Genomic DNA, 13,458 nt, shown 5'->3' on the forward strand with positions numbered 1-13,458 from the left:
TGCATTTGCTGCAGGCCGCAACGCCTAGCGCCTAGAGCGCACCTGGCACGCGTGCCTCAATAACAATGGTGGATACACTCACGACTATAATTAATTAGCATAATGAATAGTATAACCTTAAACTTCATAACAACAAAAGCATATGAGTGTATTTTGTACAAACTATAAATATCCAATTATGTGAAATTAAATATTATCCTATGTTTCCAAGCTTTTTCATGGCTCACGTGATTTATGTTGTTTTTAATACTTTTTATTGTTTTAATAAATAATATCTGCTTTCTTCTATAATGTCCTTCGTCTTCTTTCAAAAAGGGTTTCTACACAGGATGTGCATTCTTGTTTGTTCCTTTTTTGTGTTGGTGTTGTGGGTTGCTGGTTGGGGCAGGGTGGTCATAGGAACCTAGAGGTCTCCTTTTTCGGCTTTAAGTTGAAGAGCGCAAAGCAGTTCTTTCAACCTTTTGGCTTTTGGCTTTTGTTCACTTTAGAACATAAAAGGCAGTGAAGGTCCGATAGAGACAATAAGAAAATCTTTCTTCACCCTTAATATAAACTCTTCCTGTGTCCCTCATTAATGAGTCATAAGCAATCCGTTCCACGCTGCATGAGTGGGGCTTATTCTTCACTTCATTTTTCAAGCTTTTGATTCTAGCCGTCTGGCTCCATCTGGATTCTCCTTCACATCACTGGTAAGATATATGATGGTGATGGCTACCTTTTCCAAGAAACAAACAATTTTCAAAATACTCTCCCATATTTGTAATCATTTATTACATGTGATGTCTCACAGTCTTTTTTTGTGATTTGTGTTAGTTTATGCTTCTTTATTTAAATAAGTGAATGTGACCTTGCATTACTTTTTGTATCTAACTGGTTTTTACCAATGGATATGGCTTACCTGAATAGCTCCATAGTGATATGATCAGCTTCTGTTTGTGACCTGAAGTAAATTAGCAGAATTGATTCTGCAATAAGTTATGCGTTTATTTGGCATTTTATATGTTTTTCTTTAGGACCTCAAAGATACATTTTGTATCTGTTGATTGGAAGACTTTTCATAGGTCACCCATTTAAGGTTTTGATTGATTCTTACTTTAGTTGAGTGCAAGGGTGATAAGCGACAACCCCATATTTCCTGATAATGAGCTTGCAGAACTTCTGTTTTGCTATTTTGAGCATGCATCTCAGTTGTTGTTTATCAACCTAAAATGTACAGTTTGCAGGGCTTCTTATTTTTTTGTAAGTACCAATCATGTATTCTCCTATGTCCTGAATTTATCTGAGCAATGTCATTTTTAGTTGTCGTAGCTAATTAATAGCTACCATTAAACATTTAAGAGAGCTGGTGGGCCTAGTAGCCATTTAATTTGCAGTTTTTGTTGTGTGCATGTGCTCATGTCTCCACTAAGCCTATCTTGTATGAGCATAATTTGAGGTTCACTACAACTGCAATTTGCAGTGAACGCAGCTGAGACATTTTAGACTAGTTCTGACACTTGTCTCATTGCAACTAACAAATTGAAGTTTAAAATTAAAGAATCTAAACTGAACCAGGCAATTGCAACTTCAAACACGTTAGTCAATAGTTGCAGTAACTGGAATTGCATGCAAGTGATATTGCATTGCAATGACAGATGCAATGAACCAAACAACCCCTAACATGCAGCAGAGCTGATAAATGTCAAAATGAGTGATTTTCCATTTGTTTATTATTGTGTATGTTATATATGGAGTTTACAGAATGAATTATACCTGATTGAGGATTATACTTCTTTATTTATTTTAAGTCTTTTCTCTCATCATTAGAAATCTAAGTAGGGTAATCTATTAATTTCAACTGGAGATTAGGTACTGTAAGTTTCTTACTGCAATTTCTCTCTGTAATTTAAGATTTCTTGCCATGTAACCTCCAAGTCTTAATTGTTTTGTCATGCAATTTCAGGTCTCTTTCTTCCAGCTGTTGTGAGGCCAATTTTAGATTCCTTTGAGACGGCCAAAGAAGTTCCACAACCAGCTTTACGTGATGTATGTATACAGGATGTGCTATTTTATTGCATCAATAATGATCTCTAATTGGAGTTTAGATTTGCTACTTTTATATTTTACTTTGTATCTAATTCCGGTTCATTCTTTATAAGGATAATGCCTTTTGAATGTTGAACATGATTATCGTGGGTGGCAGATTGTAAATTTGCATGCTAGGCTAACCTCTGCTGCTCTGCAGGATATGGGTAAGACTGTTTTCTATGTGTGGGTCTTGAACGGGTCAATGATTGCTGACCCGCAAGTTTAGTTGGTCTGGTAATGACCTTATAGAACATTACTACATTGAATCTTGAAATTTGAAAATCCTGTAGTAGGTAAATATATGGGATTTCTTGTCTTAATTTCTGAGAGACTTGTTCGGAGATCCCTTTCGGTGTTCAAACTGGTTTTCCTATGTTGTGCCTTAAATGCATGCAATGTAGTATGACAGATCTCATCATCTTCTCCTCAAGCTGCTTTCTTTAATCGTGGAATTGCATAAGCTTGAGCTTACTGACTTGTCGTAATCCTTTTCTTTTGCATATTCCTTGGATTTGGAGTTGCATGTCTGCATTTATCTCATTTGACATGAAGAGCTGTCAATAAGATGGTGGATAACAAGCCCATTGATGCTTAATTTCATAACAGATGTACCAATTGTTCATAAATATTCAATTTCCCAATAATGTAGAAGCGCATATGTTTCTTCCTGATTGAACTGTTGTCATGATTACCTGAAAATTAAACAGCTAGACTTCTGCGCTTGTGACAAGGTTTTTTGTCTTACTCAAAGGGTGCATTTTAGGCGACTTATATTGTTTGAGAATTAATTAATTAATTATTATTATTTTTGGTTGCTGATGTCGTGTTTTTCCAATAAGTGTAGGTTGTTGCGGGCGTGACTGGAAAAAATCGCGAGTGATCTGGATGGTTCAGCTATCAAGTTGCTTTTACACTTAAGTTTGTCGGTCTTTTCAATTTCTGTACGCTCTTGCCTTTTGCAGCGTCTTGTATCTTGACATACATTTTTCAGAATCTCAGGAAGTGATTTACTATCTTGATCTTGTGAAGACGTGTATCTGCTTTGACTCGGTTACATCTGTATCAATGTGGTTTATACTCTAGAACTCAAAAGGATTTGTTTAAATAAAGGAATTTTACAGAGTGTAGGGTTCACTCTTTAGAACCGCTAATTTGCCAGGTTTTATGTGTATCTTTGTCAGTTCTTGCTTATGTGGGAAACAAATCTTTTGCAGCAAATTTAAGGTTGCTGCCGCTGCATTCAGACTCCTTTGAGCTTTGAGTTAGCGTAGAATGCCGAAGTATTCATAATAGAATTGAGTATGGATCTTGTGGTCTGGTGCTCCTGTAAAATATATTTAAATTACTGAAAGTTAATCTAAACATGATAGAAAATCAAATATTCGATCTAAACATGTTTAGAAACTGAAAATATAATCTATATCAAAACGGAAGCGTAATGGATTAAACTAACCTCCAGCCATCGTCAAAGATATGGATGTTGATTTCGAAGATCTTCTAAACCTTATCTCTTCACTAAACGATGGTGTATTTTTCTTTCAAAAATTGAAGAGCAGGTGTAGGGACCCGAAATCTATATACCCTTTTTATACTCTCTCCATCAAAGAGCAATAAATGGAATTAGTGGGCAAAGTGGTTGGTTAAGTCATAACCAACTCTCTTGATGATGGGAAGTTATTGGACCACCTTGTGGTAACCGAAACTAACATTCTCCCACTTGGTCCAAACATTCCATCATCTTCCTTAATGAAAAACAAAATACATGAATCATGGTGATAGGTTCTCTAATGTTGAGTAGTATCTTCCATGTATCACAATGTATCGTGTCTCTCAATCCCAAATGACTTAATGAATAAACCCTATGTTTATTCGAGGTCCAAACTTTAATGATATTTCTCAAACAAACAAATATGTATGTGCACAAAAACAAATGAGAAAATATCAACTGAATAAGAGTTTCAACAAAATATCAAATATATATACAATGAATACTTACATCATGGAACCAAGTCCCATTCTTACTACATGATCCTTGAAATTCTTTGGTGGCATGCCTTTAGTCAAAGGATCAGCAATCATCAACTCAGTGCTAAGGTGCTCAATGACCACTTTCTTTTCCTTAACACGTTCTCTAATGGCCAAGTATTTGATGTCGATATGCTTACTACGACTACCACTCTTGTTATTCTTAGCCATAAAAACAGCAGCTGAGTTGTCACAATATAATCTTATTGGCCTAGAAATTGAATCCACAATTCTAAGCCCCGACACGAAACTCTTCAACCATACACCATGTGACGTAGCCTCAAAACATCATATGAACTCGGCCTCCATAGTGGAAGTAGCAGTCAAAGTCTGCTTTGTACTCCTCCAAGACACGGCTCCACCGGCAAGCATGAAAATGTATGCTGATGTTGATTTGCATGAATCAACACAGCCAGCAAAATCCGCATCAGAGTAACCAACCAACTCCAAATCGTCGGTCTGTCTATACATGAGCATGTAATCCTTTGTCCCTTGAAGGTATCTCATCACCTTCTTTGCAGCTCTCCAGTGGTCAATACCTGGGTTACTCTGATATCTTCCTAGCATTCCAACAGCAAATGCTATATCAGGTCTTGTACAGACCTGAGCATACATTAGGCTTCCAATGGCTGAAGCATATGGAATGTTTTTCATCTGTTCCCGTTCGAGCTCATTTTTAGGGCATTGATTTAGGCTGAATCTGTCACCCTTCACAATAGGTGCTACACTCGGTGAACAATCTTTCATTCGAAATCTCTCTAAAACCTTTTTGATATAGGTCTCTTGAGACAAACCCAAAATCCCTCGAGACCTTTCCCTATGGATCTTAATGCCAATGACATAAGATGCCTCACAGTTCTTTGAGAGGAACTGTTTCACCTCATATAGCAAACTTTTATCATTTGCCGCAAGCAAAATATCATCCACATATAGCACAAGAAAGCAAAACTTGCTCCCACTGACCTTCTGGTATATACATTGATCCATGACGTTCTCTTCAAAACAAAATGAAGTGATAACATCATGGAATTTTAAATACCATTGACGAGAAGCTTGCTTTAATCCATATATGGACTTATTAAGCTTACAGACTAAGTGCTCACCATTACTAGAGGAGAAACCTTCAGGTTGCTTCATATAAACTTCTTCCTCTAGGTCACCATTAAGAAAGGCCGTTTTCACATCCATTTGATGCAAATCCAAATCAAAATGGGCAACCAATGCCATAATGACCCGAAGAGAATCTTTCTTAGATACAGGAGAAAATGTCTCCGTGTAGTCGATTCCCTCTCTTTGAGTGAATCCTTTGGCAACGAGTCTGGCCTTATATCTCTCAATGTTGCCTTGTGAATCTTTCTTTGTTTTGAAAACCCATTTACATCCAATGGCTTTCATACCATCAGGCAACTTGACGAGATCCCATACTCGGTTTGACGCCATAGAATCCATCTCATCCTTCATGGCATTGTACCATAAGTTTGAAATCTCAGAACTCATGGCTTGTGAAAACGTCTCAGGATCATTTTCGGCTCCAACATTGTAGTCAGACTCTTGTAGATACACGACATAGTCACTAGGAATCGCCGATTTCCTTACTCTAGTAGATCTTCTTAATGCTACATCAACATTTTCCTGAGGATCAGGATCATGTTGTTCAGCTGGTTGTTCAACAGCTTCAGGTATTTGTTGAACTTCAACATCTACTAAATCAGGATCATCAGCTTGTGGTATTTCGTGAACTGGTTCTTCAACACGCGTTTGTACTATAGGCGTGTTGTTAACAACAACGATCAGTCCGTTGCTTGAAGTGGCACACTGAGCATCTAAATGATCTTTCTCAAGACCAACGCCTTGAGATTGATCGCTCCCACTAATCAAGTCATTCTCAAGAAATTTAGCATTTCTTGATTCCACAAACCTAGTGCTATGAGATGGACAGTAAAATCTGTATCCCTTAGACCTTTCGGCATATCCAACGAAATACCCACTTATGGTCCTTGGGTCCAACTTCTTTTCTTGTGGATTGTAGACTCTTACTTCGGATGGACATCCCCAAACGCGTACATGTCGTAAACTTGGTTTCCAACCTTTGAATAACTCAAAAGGAGTCTTTGAGACAGCCTTGGTTGGAACTCGGTTTAATATGTACACAGCCGTCTTAAGAGCTTCAGTCCACAAGGATTTAGGAAGTTTGGAGCTAGCAAGCATGCTACGCACCATGTCCAATAATGTTCGGTTTCTTCTTTCAGCTACTCCATTTTGGTCCGGAGAGCCAGGCAAAGTATATTGGGCAACAATCCCATTTTCACTAAGAAACCTCGCAAATGGACCATTTGCATAGCCACTCTCAGTGTATCTACCATAGTATTCTCCACCTCTATCGGATCTCACGATCTTAATTTGTTTGCCACATTGTTTCTCTACTTCTGCTTTAAACACCTTAAAAGCATCTAGTGCTTCATTCTTACTGTTAAGCAAGTAGAGATACATGTATCGCGAGTAATCATCTATGAAAGAGATGAAGTACTTATCACGGTATGCATCCATGTCTGGACAACAAATGTCAGTGTGTATGATTTCCAATAATTCAGAACTTCTTTTGGCACCTTTCTTGGACTTGTTAGTCTGCTTACCCTTAATGCAGCTTATACAAGTCTCAAAGTCAGTAAAATCCAAAGTACCAAGTACCCCATCATTTACTAACCTTTTAATTCTATCAATGGAGATATGTCCCAATCTCCGATGCCACAGTATAGAAGACTCTTCATTCACAACACATCGTTTAGTACCAACATTTTCATGAACGTGCATAGAAGTATGGTTTTCATCATTTTGCAAATTAAGGAGGAAAAGACCATCAGACAAAGTACCACATCCAATAACATCAGATTTATAAGACAAATTAAATCCGAAAGCTGAAAAGTTAAAGGAATAACCATCTGATACAAGTCTGGAAACTAAAATTAAATTCCTAGAAAAACTAGGAATATAAAACGTCTTTTCTAAACTTAAAATAAAACCACTACTTAAAACCAGTCTGCACGTGCCAATGGCCTCCACATGTGAGGGCATCTTATTTCCTGAATAGACGCTGTGCTCACTTCCCATCGGCTTCCGCAGGTCTCGTAAATCCTGTAATGAATTGGTGACATGGATTGTAGAACCAGAATCAATCCACCATGTGTTATGATTAACATCAATCATATTGGATTCATAACAAACAAAAGAAAGTTGAGTACCTTTCTTATCAAGCCACTTCATGAACTTGGAGCATTATTTCTTAACGTGCCCCTTCTTTTTGCAAAAGAAGCACACAATCTCTTTCTTAATGTCCTTTTGAGGAGGGATTTTCCCTTTCCCCTTGTCCTTGGCTTGATCCTTCTTCTTGTACTTCCCAGGGGTAGTAAAGTTCACAATTTCCTTTTCCTTTTCCTCCATAAGCAGCCTGCCCTCTTCCTGAACACACATGGTCAACAATTCATTGATCGACCATTTGTCCTTATGTGTGTTGTAGGATATCTTAAATGGTTTCCTTTTCCTTTTCCTCCATAAGCAGCCTGCCCTCTTCCTGAACACACATGGTCAACAATTCATTGATCGACCATTTGTCCTTATGTGTGTTGTAGGATATCTTAAATGGGCCATATTGCCGAGGTAAGGTGCAAAGGATGTAGTGAACCAGGAAGGCTTCAGACATCTCAACCTCTAATACCTTCAACTGAGCCGCAATGTCCCTCATGCGCATGATATGATCACGCACACCCCTTACGCTAGTGAGCCTCAAGGATGAAAACTGTATGATCAGGGTGCTCGCCATTGCTTTGTCTGAAGTGGCGAACTGCTCATCGATAGCCTTTAGTAAATCTTGGACCTTGTCGACCTGCTCGACTGAACCCCTTATACCAGCAGAAATTTTAGTCTTTATGAACATCACACAGAGACGATTGGATCGTTCCCATTTTTCATAAAGCTGAATTTCGTCTGCAGTGCTGATTACAGTAACTGTAGGGGGTTCAATCTTCCTAATGGCATAGTCTATGTCCATCCATCCCAAATGAAGGAGAACTCTCTCCTTCCACACTTTGTAGTTGTCCCCTTTGAGCTCGGGAACATCACATTTCATATCAGAGTAATTAGCAGGTGGAATTGCTGCAATAAATTAAATAATCATGCTCATGTTACTAATTTTGAAGCTAACAAAATATGACATGTTCTACCAATGTAAAAACATGCAAATATATAAATCTAGTGACATAAAACTTGCATGTGGGCTAAAGTTCCAATTCAATTAGATTTATCTTAACTTCATGATAAAACTATCAAATTATGCTTCATTTCCTCATCCCTGTGGGTAAATTAGAAAATATAATTTGACATTTTACCCTAATTAATCATACAGATATAATAAAAATTCCTGTGGGATAAAATTTATTATATCACATCCGATTAATCACAATTAATGTTTACTCTTCTAAATAAGATCCTTAACAAGTGATATAACAAACCTTATTGTACAGTTTTAATTAATTAAGGATGATGTGGCTACTCCCAAATTAATTAAATAGTCATTTAATTATATTCACAGAAACCACCACTTGATAACCGCAATGGATCTAACATGCATGAAAATAAACATTAACCAGAAATTGTGAAATACGTAATGTAGGCAGAAAAAAAATGAAAGCAAGGAAATTTTTATTTTTTTTTAGAATTCAAAGAGACCCCAAAGGCCCAAGGCCCATCAAAGACTTTCTAATATATGGTGTAGCCCTAGGGGTTTGAACACCAAACCTCTAGGCCAAATCCTCAAGCCTTACCACTAGGCTATTTCACTTAAAGTATTTAATACAATCAGGATATGTATAGGTATTGAATGAACAGATCCGAATTGTTAATTAAGCAAATCAATTTGAACTTCATTATTGATTTGATTATCATTATACCAAGATCTTTAGAACAAATGATTTTCACAATGAACAATTAATTATAAAAAAAACGAGAAATAGATATCATTATGGAAAATCATAAGTTCTACAACCAATAGCTCTGATACCAAATGTAAAATATATTTAAATTACTGAAAGTTAATCTAAACATGATAGAAAATCAAATATTCGATCTAAACATGTTTAGAAACTGAAAATATAATCTATATCAAAACGGAAGCGTAATGGATTAAACTAACCTCCAGCCATCGTTATCTTACTCAAAGATATGGATGTTGATTTCGAAGATCTTCTAAACCTTATCTCTTCACTAAACGATGGTGTATTTTTCTTTCAAAAATTGAAGAGCAGGTGTAGGGACCCGAAATCTATATACCCTTTTTATACTCTCTCCATCAAAGAGCAATAAATGGAATTAGTGGGCAAAGTGGTTGGTTAAGTCATAACCAACTCTCTTGATGATGGGAAGTTATTGGACCACCTTGTGGTAACCGAAACTAACAGCTCCAGTGACACTCCTTATGTTTGGCCTTTCTGTAACTTGCCAAGGAGCTGTTATAGTTACACATTGCAGACTTTAATGTCAATTACGCATCGTTTTAACGTGTACAATATGTTTGCATGTCTGTAACTTGCTCGGTCTCGCATGACTGGGTGGAGCTCAGCTAGGGACGAGCAAACGGTACGCTTGTAAAATTTTGGCAAAATTGAATAGAATGCGTATCCAAGGAATTAATAATAGAAAAATATGAAGCAAGTGATTGGTAATTTTGGCAAAATTGAATAGGATGCATATCCGGGGAATTAATAAAAGAAAAATATGAATTAAGTTATCGGTAAAAGAATGATGCGGATTACTTTGAAATAGTAAACAAGTTCAAGAAAAAGGGAAGAAAATTCGTGGACTAGTGAAAATAATATATTTTGGGCAATTGAGAGAGAGAGAGAGGTCGTTTTGGTCAGTTCGGATAAAAATATTCTCGAACTCGGAACCAAACCGACCGCCTAGTACGTTCAGGATAACTCGTTTACCGGGAAGTTCCTTGAAGAATATTACACTTAATATTCTAGAGAACAACCCAAAAAATTACTTCCACCACCAAAATCCCTCACTGATCAGTTTCAATTGACAGTGAGTCCACCAAAAGTGTCCATCTGGCCCTCTTGACTCTTTCCATAGATAAGAAGTCCATTTTCATTTCGGAGTCCCCTTTCGATAAACGAAAGAACTCCCTTCCCTTTCTCTTTGGTCAAGCCTTCCCATGGTTATAGCCAAAGTTGAAATTCCACTTTGATAAACGAAGAACCCATTTTCAGTTTAGATAACCCATCCTATAAAAGGCAAGTTTATCTAAATTTTCCAGACTCTCGGAGTGGACACCCCACTTTTAGTTTCTTCTTCACTGGAAATAGAATATAAAATTCTTCCTTTCCAGAATCAAGGAATAGAATATAGAATTCTTCTTTCCTTGTTGCTGGGTTCGCCTTCACCCTAAAAGAAGATCGGGAAATAGAATATAAAATTCTTCCTTTCCCACACCAACCTTGAGAGAGAGAGGTCGTTTTGGTCAGTTCGGATAAAAATATTCTCGAACTCGGAACCAAACCGACCGAAATAATATATTTTGGGCAATTGAGAGAGAGAGAGAGAGGTCGTTTTGGTCAGTTCGGATAAAAATATTCTCGAACTCGGAACCAAACCGACCGAAACATATTTTAAAACCGAATTGAACGATTAAAACACGGTTGGTTCAAGTTGGTTTACTAGGTTCGAACCGATTAGCGCTCATCCGTAAGTTCAAGCTAATGGATTTTCTTATGAAATCTCTTCTATAAACTGAAGCTGAAGGTTGCTACGTAGCTTTATAGTAGGTTTTGTGATCCTGTAATCTACTCTGTTGGGATTGGTTGGATCATATTCATAACAGTCCATTACTCCAAGAAGATTGAATTCATGATAGCATTTACTCATTAATCTTTCACCAAATTTGTGCTTTGCAAATTGAATAATTTCTTATGTTAGTGATCTATTCACATGATGCTTGTTCATGAGTACATGGTTTAGGATAATAAGGGCTAAAAAGTGAGATTACCCTTCCAAAGCATTCTTGATGGTTCCTTTTTACGTACAATTTAATAATTTTTTAAAAAAGGGGTTAAAAAATTAAAACAAACAAGAAAGACAAAAAGGAGAGATTCTATAACCACGCCACATCGTGTGAAAATACCTTGTCCACAATTAATAACATGTCTCTTAACCCGATAAGTACTTATTACCCAAATCTTAATTGGTCATGATTAAGGGAACGTTACAAAAAACAATGGCTAGTTTACTAGGCCTTGAATAAGCACTTTTTCATCCTTGTATCTGACTAAATCTATCCCTTTGAATCTCCCTCGCCCATTTCCCAAAAATACTGCTAATAATAATGATCCGTTAGATTAAGTGAGAGAAAGAGAAAATGAAGTAATAAATAAATAAATAAATAAATAAAAATACTTAGTCGAACACGTCTGGATCCGTTTAACTTGTGTGAGGATGCAATAAATAACCTGAAGCACTTTCTAAAGATCATAATGATGGGCCTCTGAACATGCAAAAAAGTTAATTAACCCGCCCTTTCAAATGTTTGGTTAGTTGCATAATCATTATTCTCTTTTCTACATCTATATAAACCTTCCCGCCATGAATAAAAATAAAAAAAAAACTGCAAATTGCAACTCCTCAACACACTGATTGCTTATATCATTTTTCTCTCCCTTCTCACTCCATTAAAATATGGAGTTGGTCCAATCTACTAGCAATGTCATGTCCATTGATGATCCGAGCCTATTTGATTGTTTTGAGTTTGAAGATCAACTCAATACTATTCCACCTCTTCAATTCAGGTATTTTTGAAAACATTTGTATAATAGAAAAATATGCTCAGAGAATTTATTTATCAGAGAAAATATTTAGAAAATACATTTCTCTTAACTGTAAGTTAGAATGTTGCTATTCCAATATATTATCAACGAGTCTAAAGTTAGACATTTTGCTGTTGTTTTTACAGCGAAGTCGATGCTTTCGTTCCATTTCCCACCAGTTTCGACGATCACTGGATGGATATCTCCAATCTCTCATCGAACAATTTCGATGCCACAAAATCTTTGCTACCCTTAGTCCCTGAGAATTACTATAGAGACCTTCCACCGTTAAATGAACTCTCATTCGATTATGAAATCAATCTTGATTCCTTCTCTTGGGATGACAACCTCAGCATCCCTCGTAACCCTGGCTCAGTGCCTCTTAACACTGTCGATGATGATTCAATACTTTCCTTCCCCTTCGAGGCGAAGAAAAACTTGGACTACGACGACATTAACGAAGATGAGCATGATGTGAAAATTGAGAGAAGGATTAATGGGCGATTGAAGTTGGGAGAGATCGGTCTTGATGAGATAAAGAGCTACTTCTACATGCCGATAACAAGAGCAGCCAAAGAGATGAATGTAGGGGTGACGTTGTTGAAGAAGAGGTGTAGAGAGCTTGGGATCCTTAGGTGGCCTCATAGGAAGATGAAGAGCTTGAACACTCTCATTCGTAACGTTCAGGTATGTATTTTTATGTGCATAAATTAAATACTCATGTGTGGTGTCATATGCATCAAACATTCTACATATGTTGCTATTAATCAATGTTAAAAATTTAAAAGAAGTTGCTACGTGTCATATACATCTTGCGGGGAAGAGAAAAGGGTTTGAATTTGCCTAATTCTTTCTGATTAAAAGCAAACTGTACTCTGTAAAGGAGAATGAAAAAGACATTTTGTTAACTTAGTGAAAGACACTAAATAATTAATTCATTAAATATTCTCTGATTTTTTTTTCAATCTAATTCTGAAAATTTGAAAATCCTAAAATATGTTGTGACCTATATATCTAGGCCGCATACATACATACCTTAATATTAATTTGTAAGTTTATATATTTTGATAAGGTTTTATTTATCTTTTTGATTTGAGCAAAAACATAAGCATTCTGGTTTCGGGGTTTTGTTCAATAACTAAAAAAGTAATGAATTTGAGTTTAATCTAATTCTATATATTCATTTAGGATAGTGAGGCTATGTTAATTTTTAATGGGGTTGTTTTTTCTCATTATTTTGGGATAGTGCCTACTAATAGTGATGAGATATACTAATTGTTTCCCCCATTGGTCCTTGTTACTTAGGAGCTTGGAAAGGGATCAAATGAGGAGTGTATAAAGAGGGAATTGGAGTCATTGGAAGAACATAGGAGACTGATGGAAGAAAATCCAGAGTTAGAATTAACTGAGAGAACAAAGAAACTAAGGCAGGCTTGCTTCAAAGCTAATTACAAGAGGAGAAGGGCAATGCAACATCCCTACTTTGATCCCCTCAATGCATCTCCTTACTAGT

At 36.6% G+C, this 13,458-nt stretch overlaps 2 protein-coding genes across 2 annotated transcripts in view; both read left to right on the top strand.

The window, feature by feature from the left end:
• Positions 1–3,218, top strand: part of LOC109840084 — a 5,898-nt gene extending 2,680 nt beyond the window's left edge. Inside the window, exons 2-3 of the mRNA XM_020408591.1 lie at positions 1,943–2,025; positions 2,912–3,218. Of these exons, the coding sequence (XP_020264180.1) occupies positions 1,943–2,025; positions 2,912–2,947 (119 nt within the window). The 3' untranslated portion in view covers positions 2,948–3,218. The remainder of the gene's footprint in view (positions 1–1,942; positions 2,026–2,911) is intronic.
• Positions 11,818–13,457, top strand: LOC109842138 (protein RKD4). Its single transcript, XM_020411045.1, has 3 exons — positions 11,818–11,927; positions 12,092–12,632; positions 13,251–13,457. Exons 1-3 carry the CDS (start codon positions 11,818–11,820, stop codon positions 13,455–13,457), a joined length of 858 nt encoding a protein of 285 aa, XP_020266634.1.

This window comes from Asparagus officinalis, chromosome 5, assembly GCF_001876935.1.
Source record: "Asparagus officinalis chromosome 5, Aspof.V1, whole genome shotgun sequence".
Lineage (NCBI taxonomy): Eukaryota > Viridiplantae > Streptophyta > Magnoliopsida > Asparagales > Asparagaceae > Asparagus > Asparagus officinalis.

Excerpts from the sequence above, each read along its gene's own strand:
- LOC109842138 (XM_020411045.1), top strand. The coding sequence starts at position 11,818 with ATGGAGTTGGTCCAATCTACTAGCAATGTCATGTCCATTGATGATCCG. Across the intron at positions 11,928-12,091 it reads ATTCCACCTCTTCAATTCAG|CGAAGTCGATGCTTTCGTTC; the intron begins GTATTTTTGAAA and ends TTGTTTTTACAG. Across the intron at positions 12,633-13,250 it reads CTCTCATTCGTAACGTTCAG|GAGCTTGGAAAGGGATCAAA; the intron begins GTATGTATTTTT and ends CTTGTTACTTAG.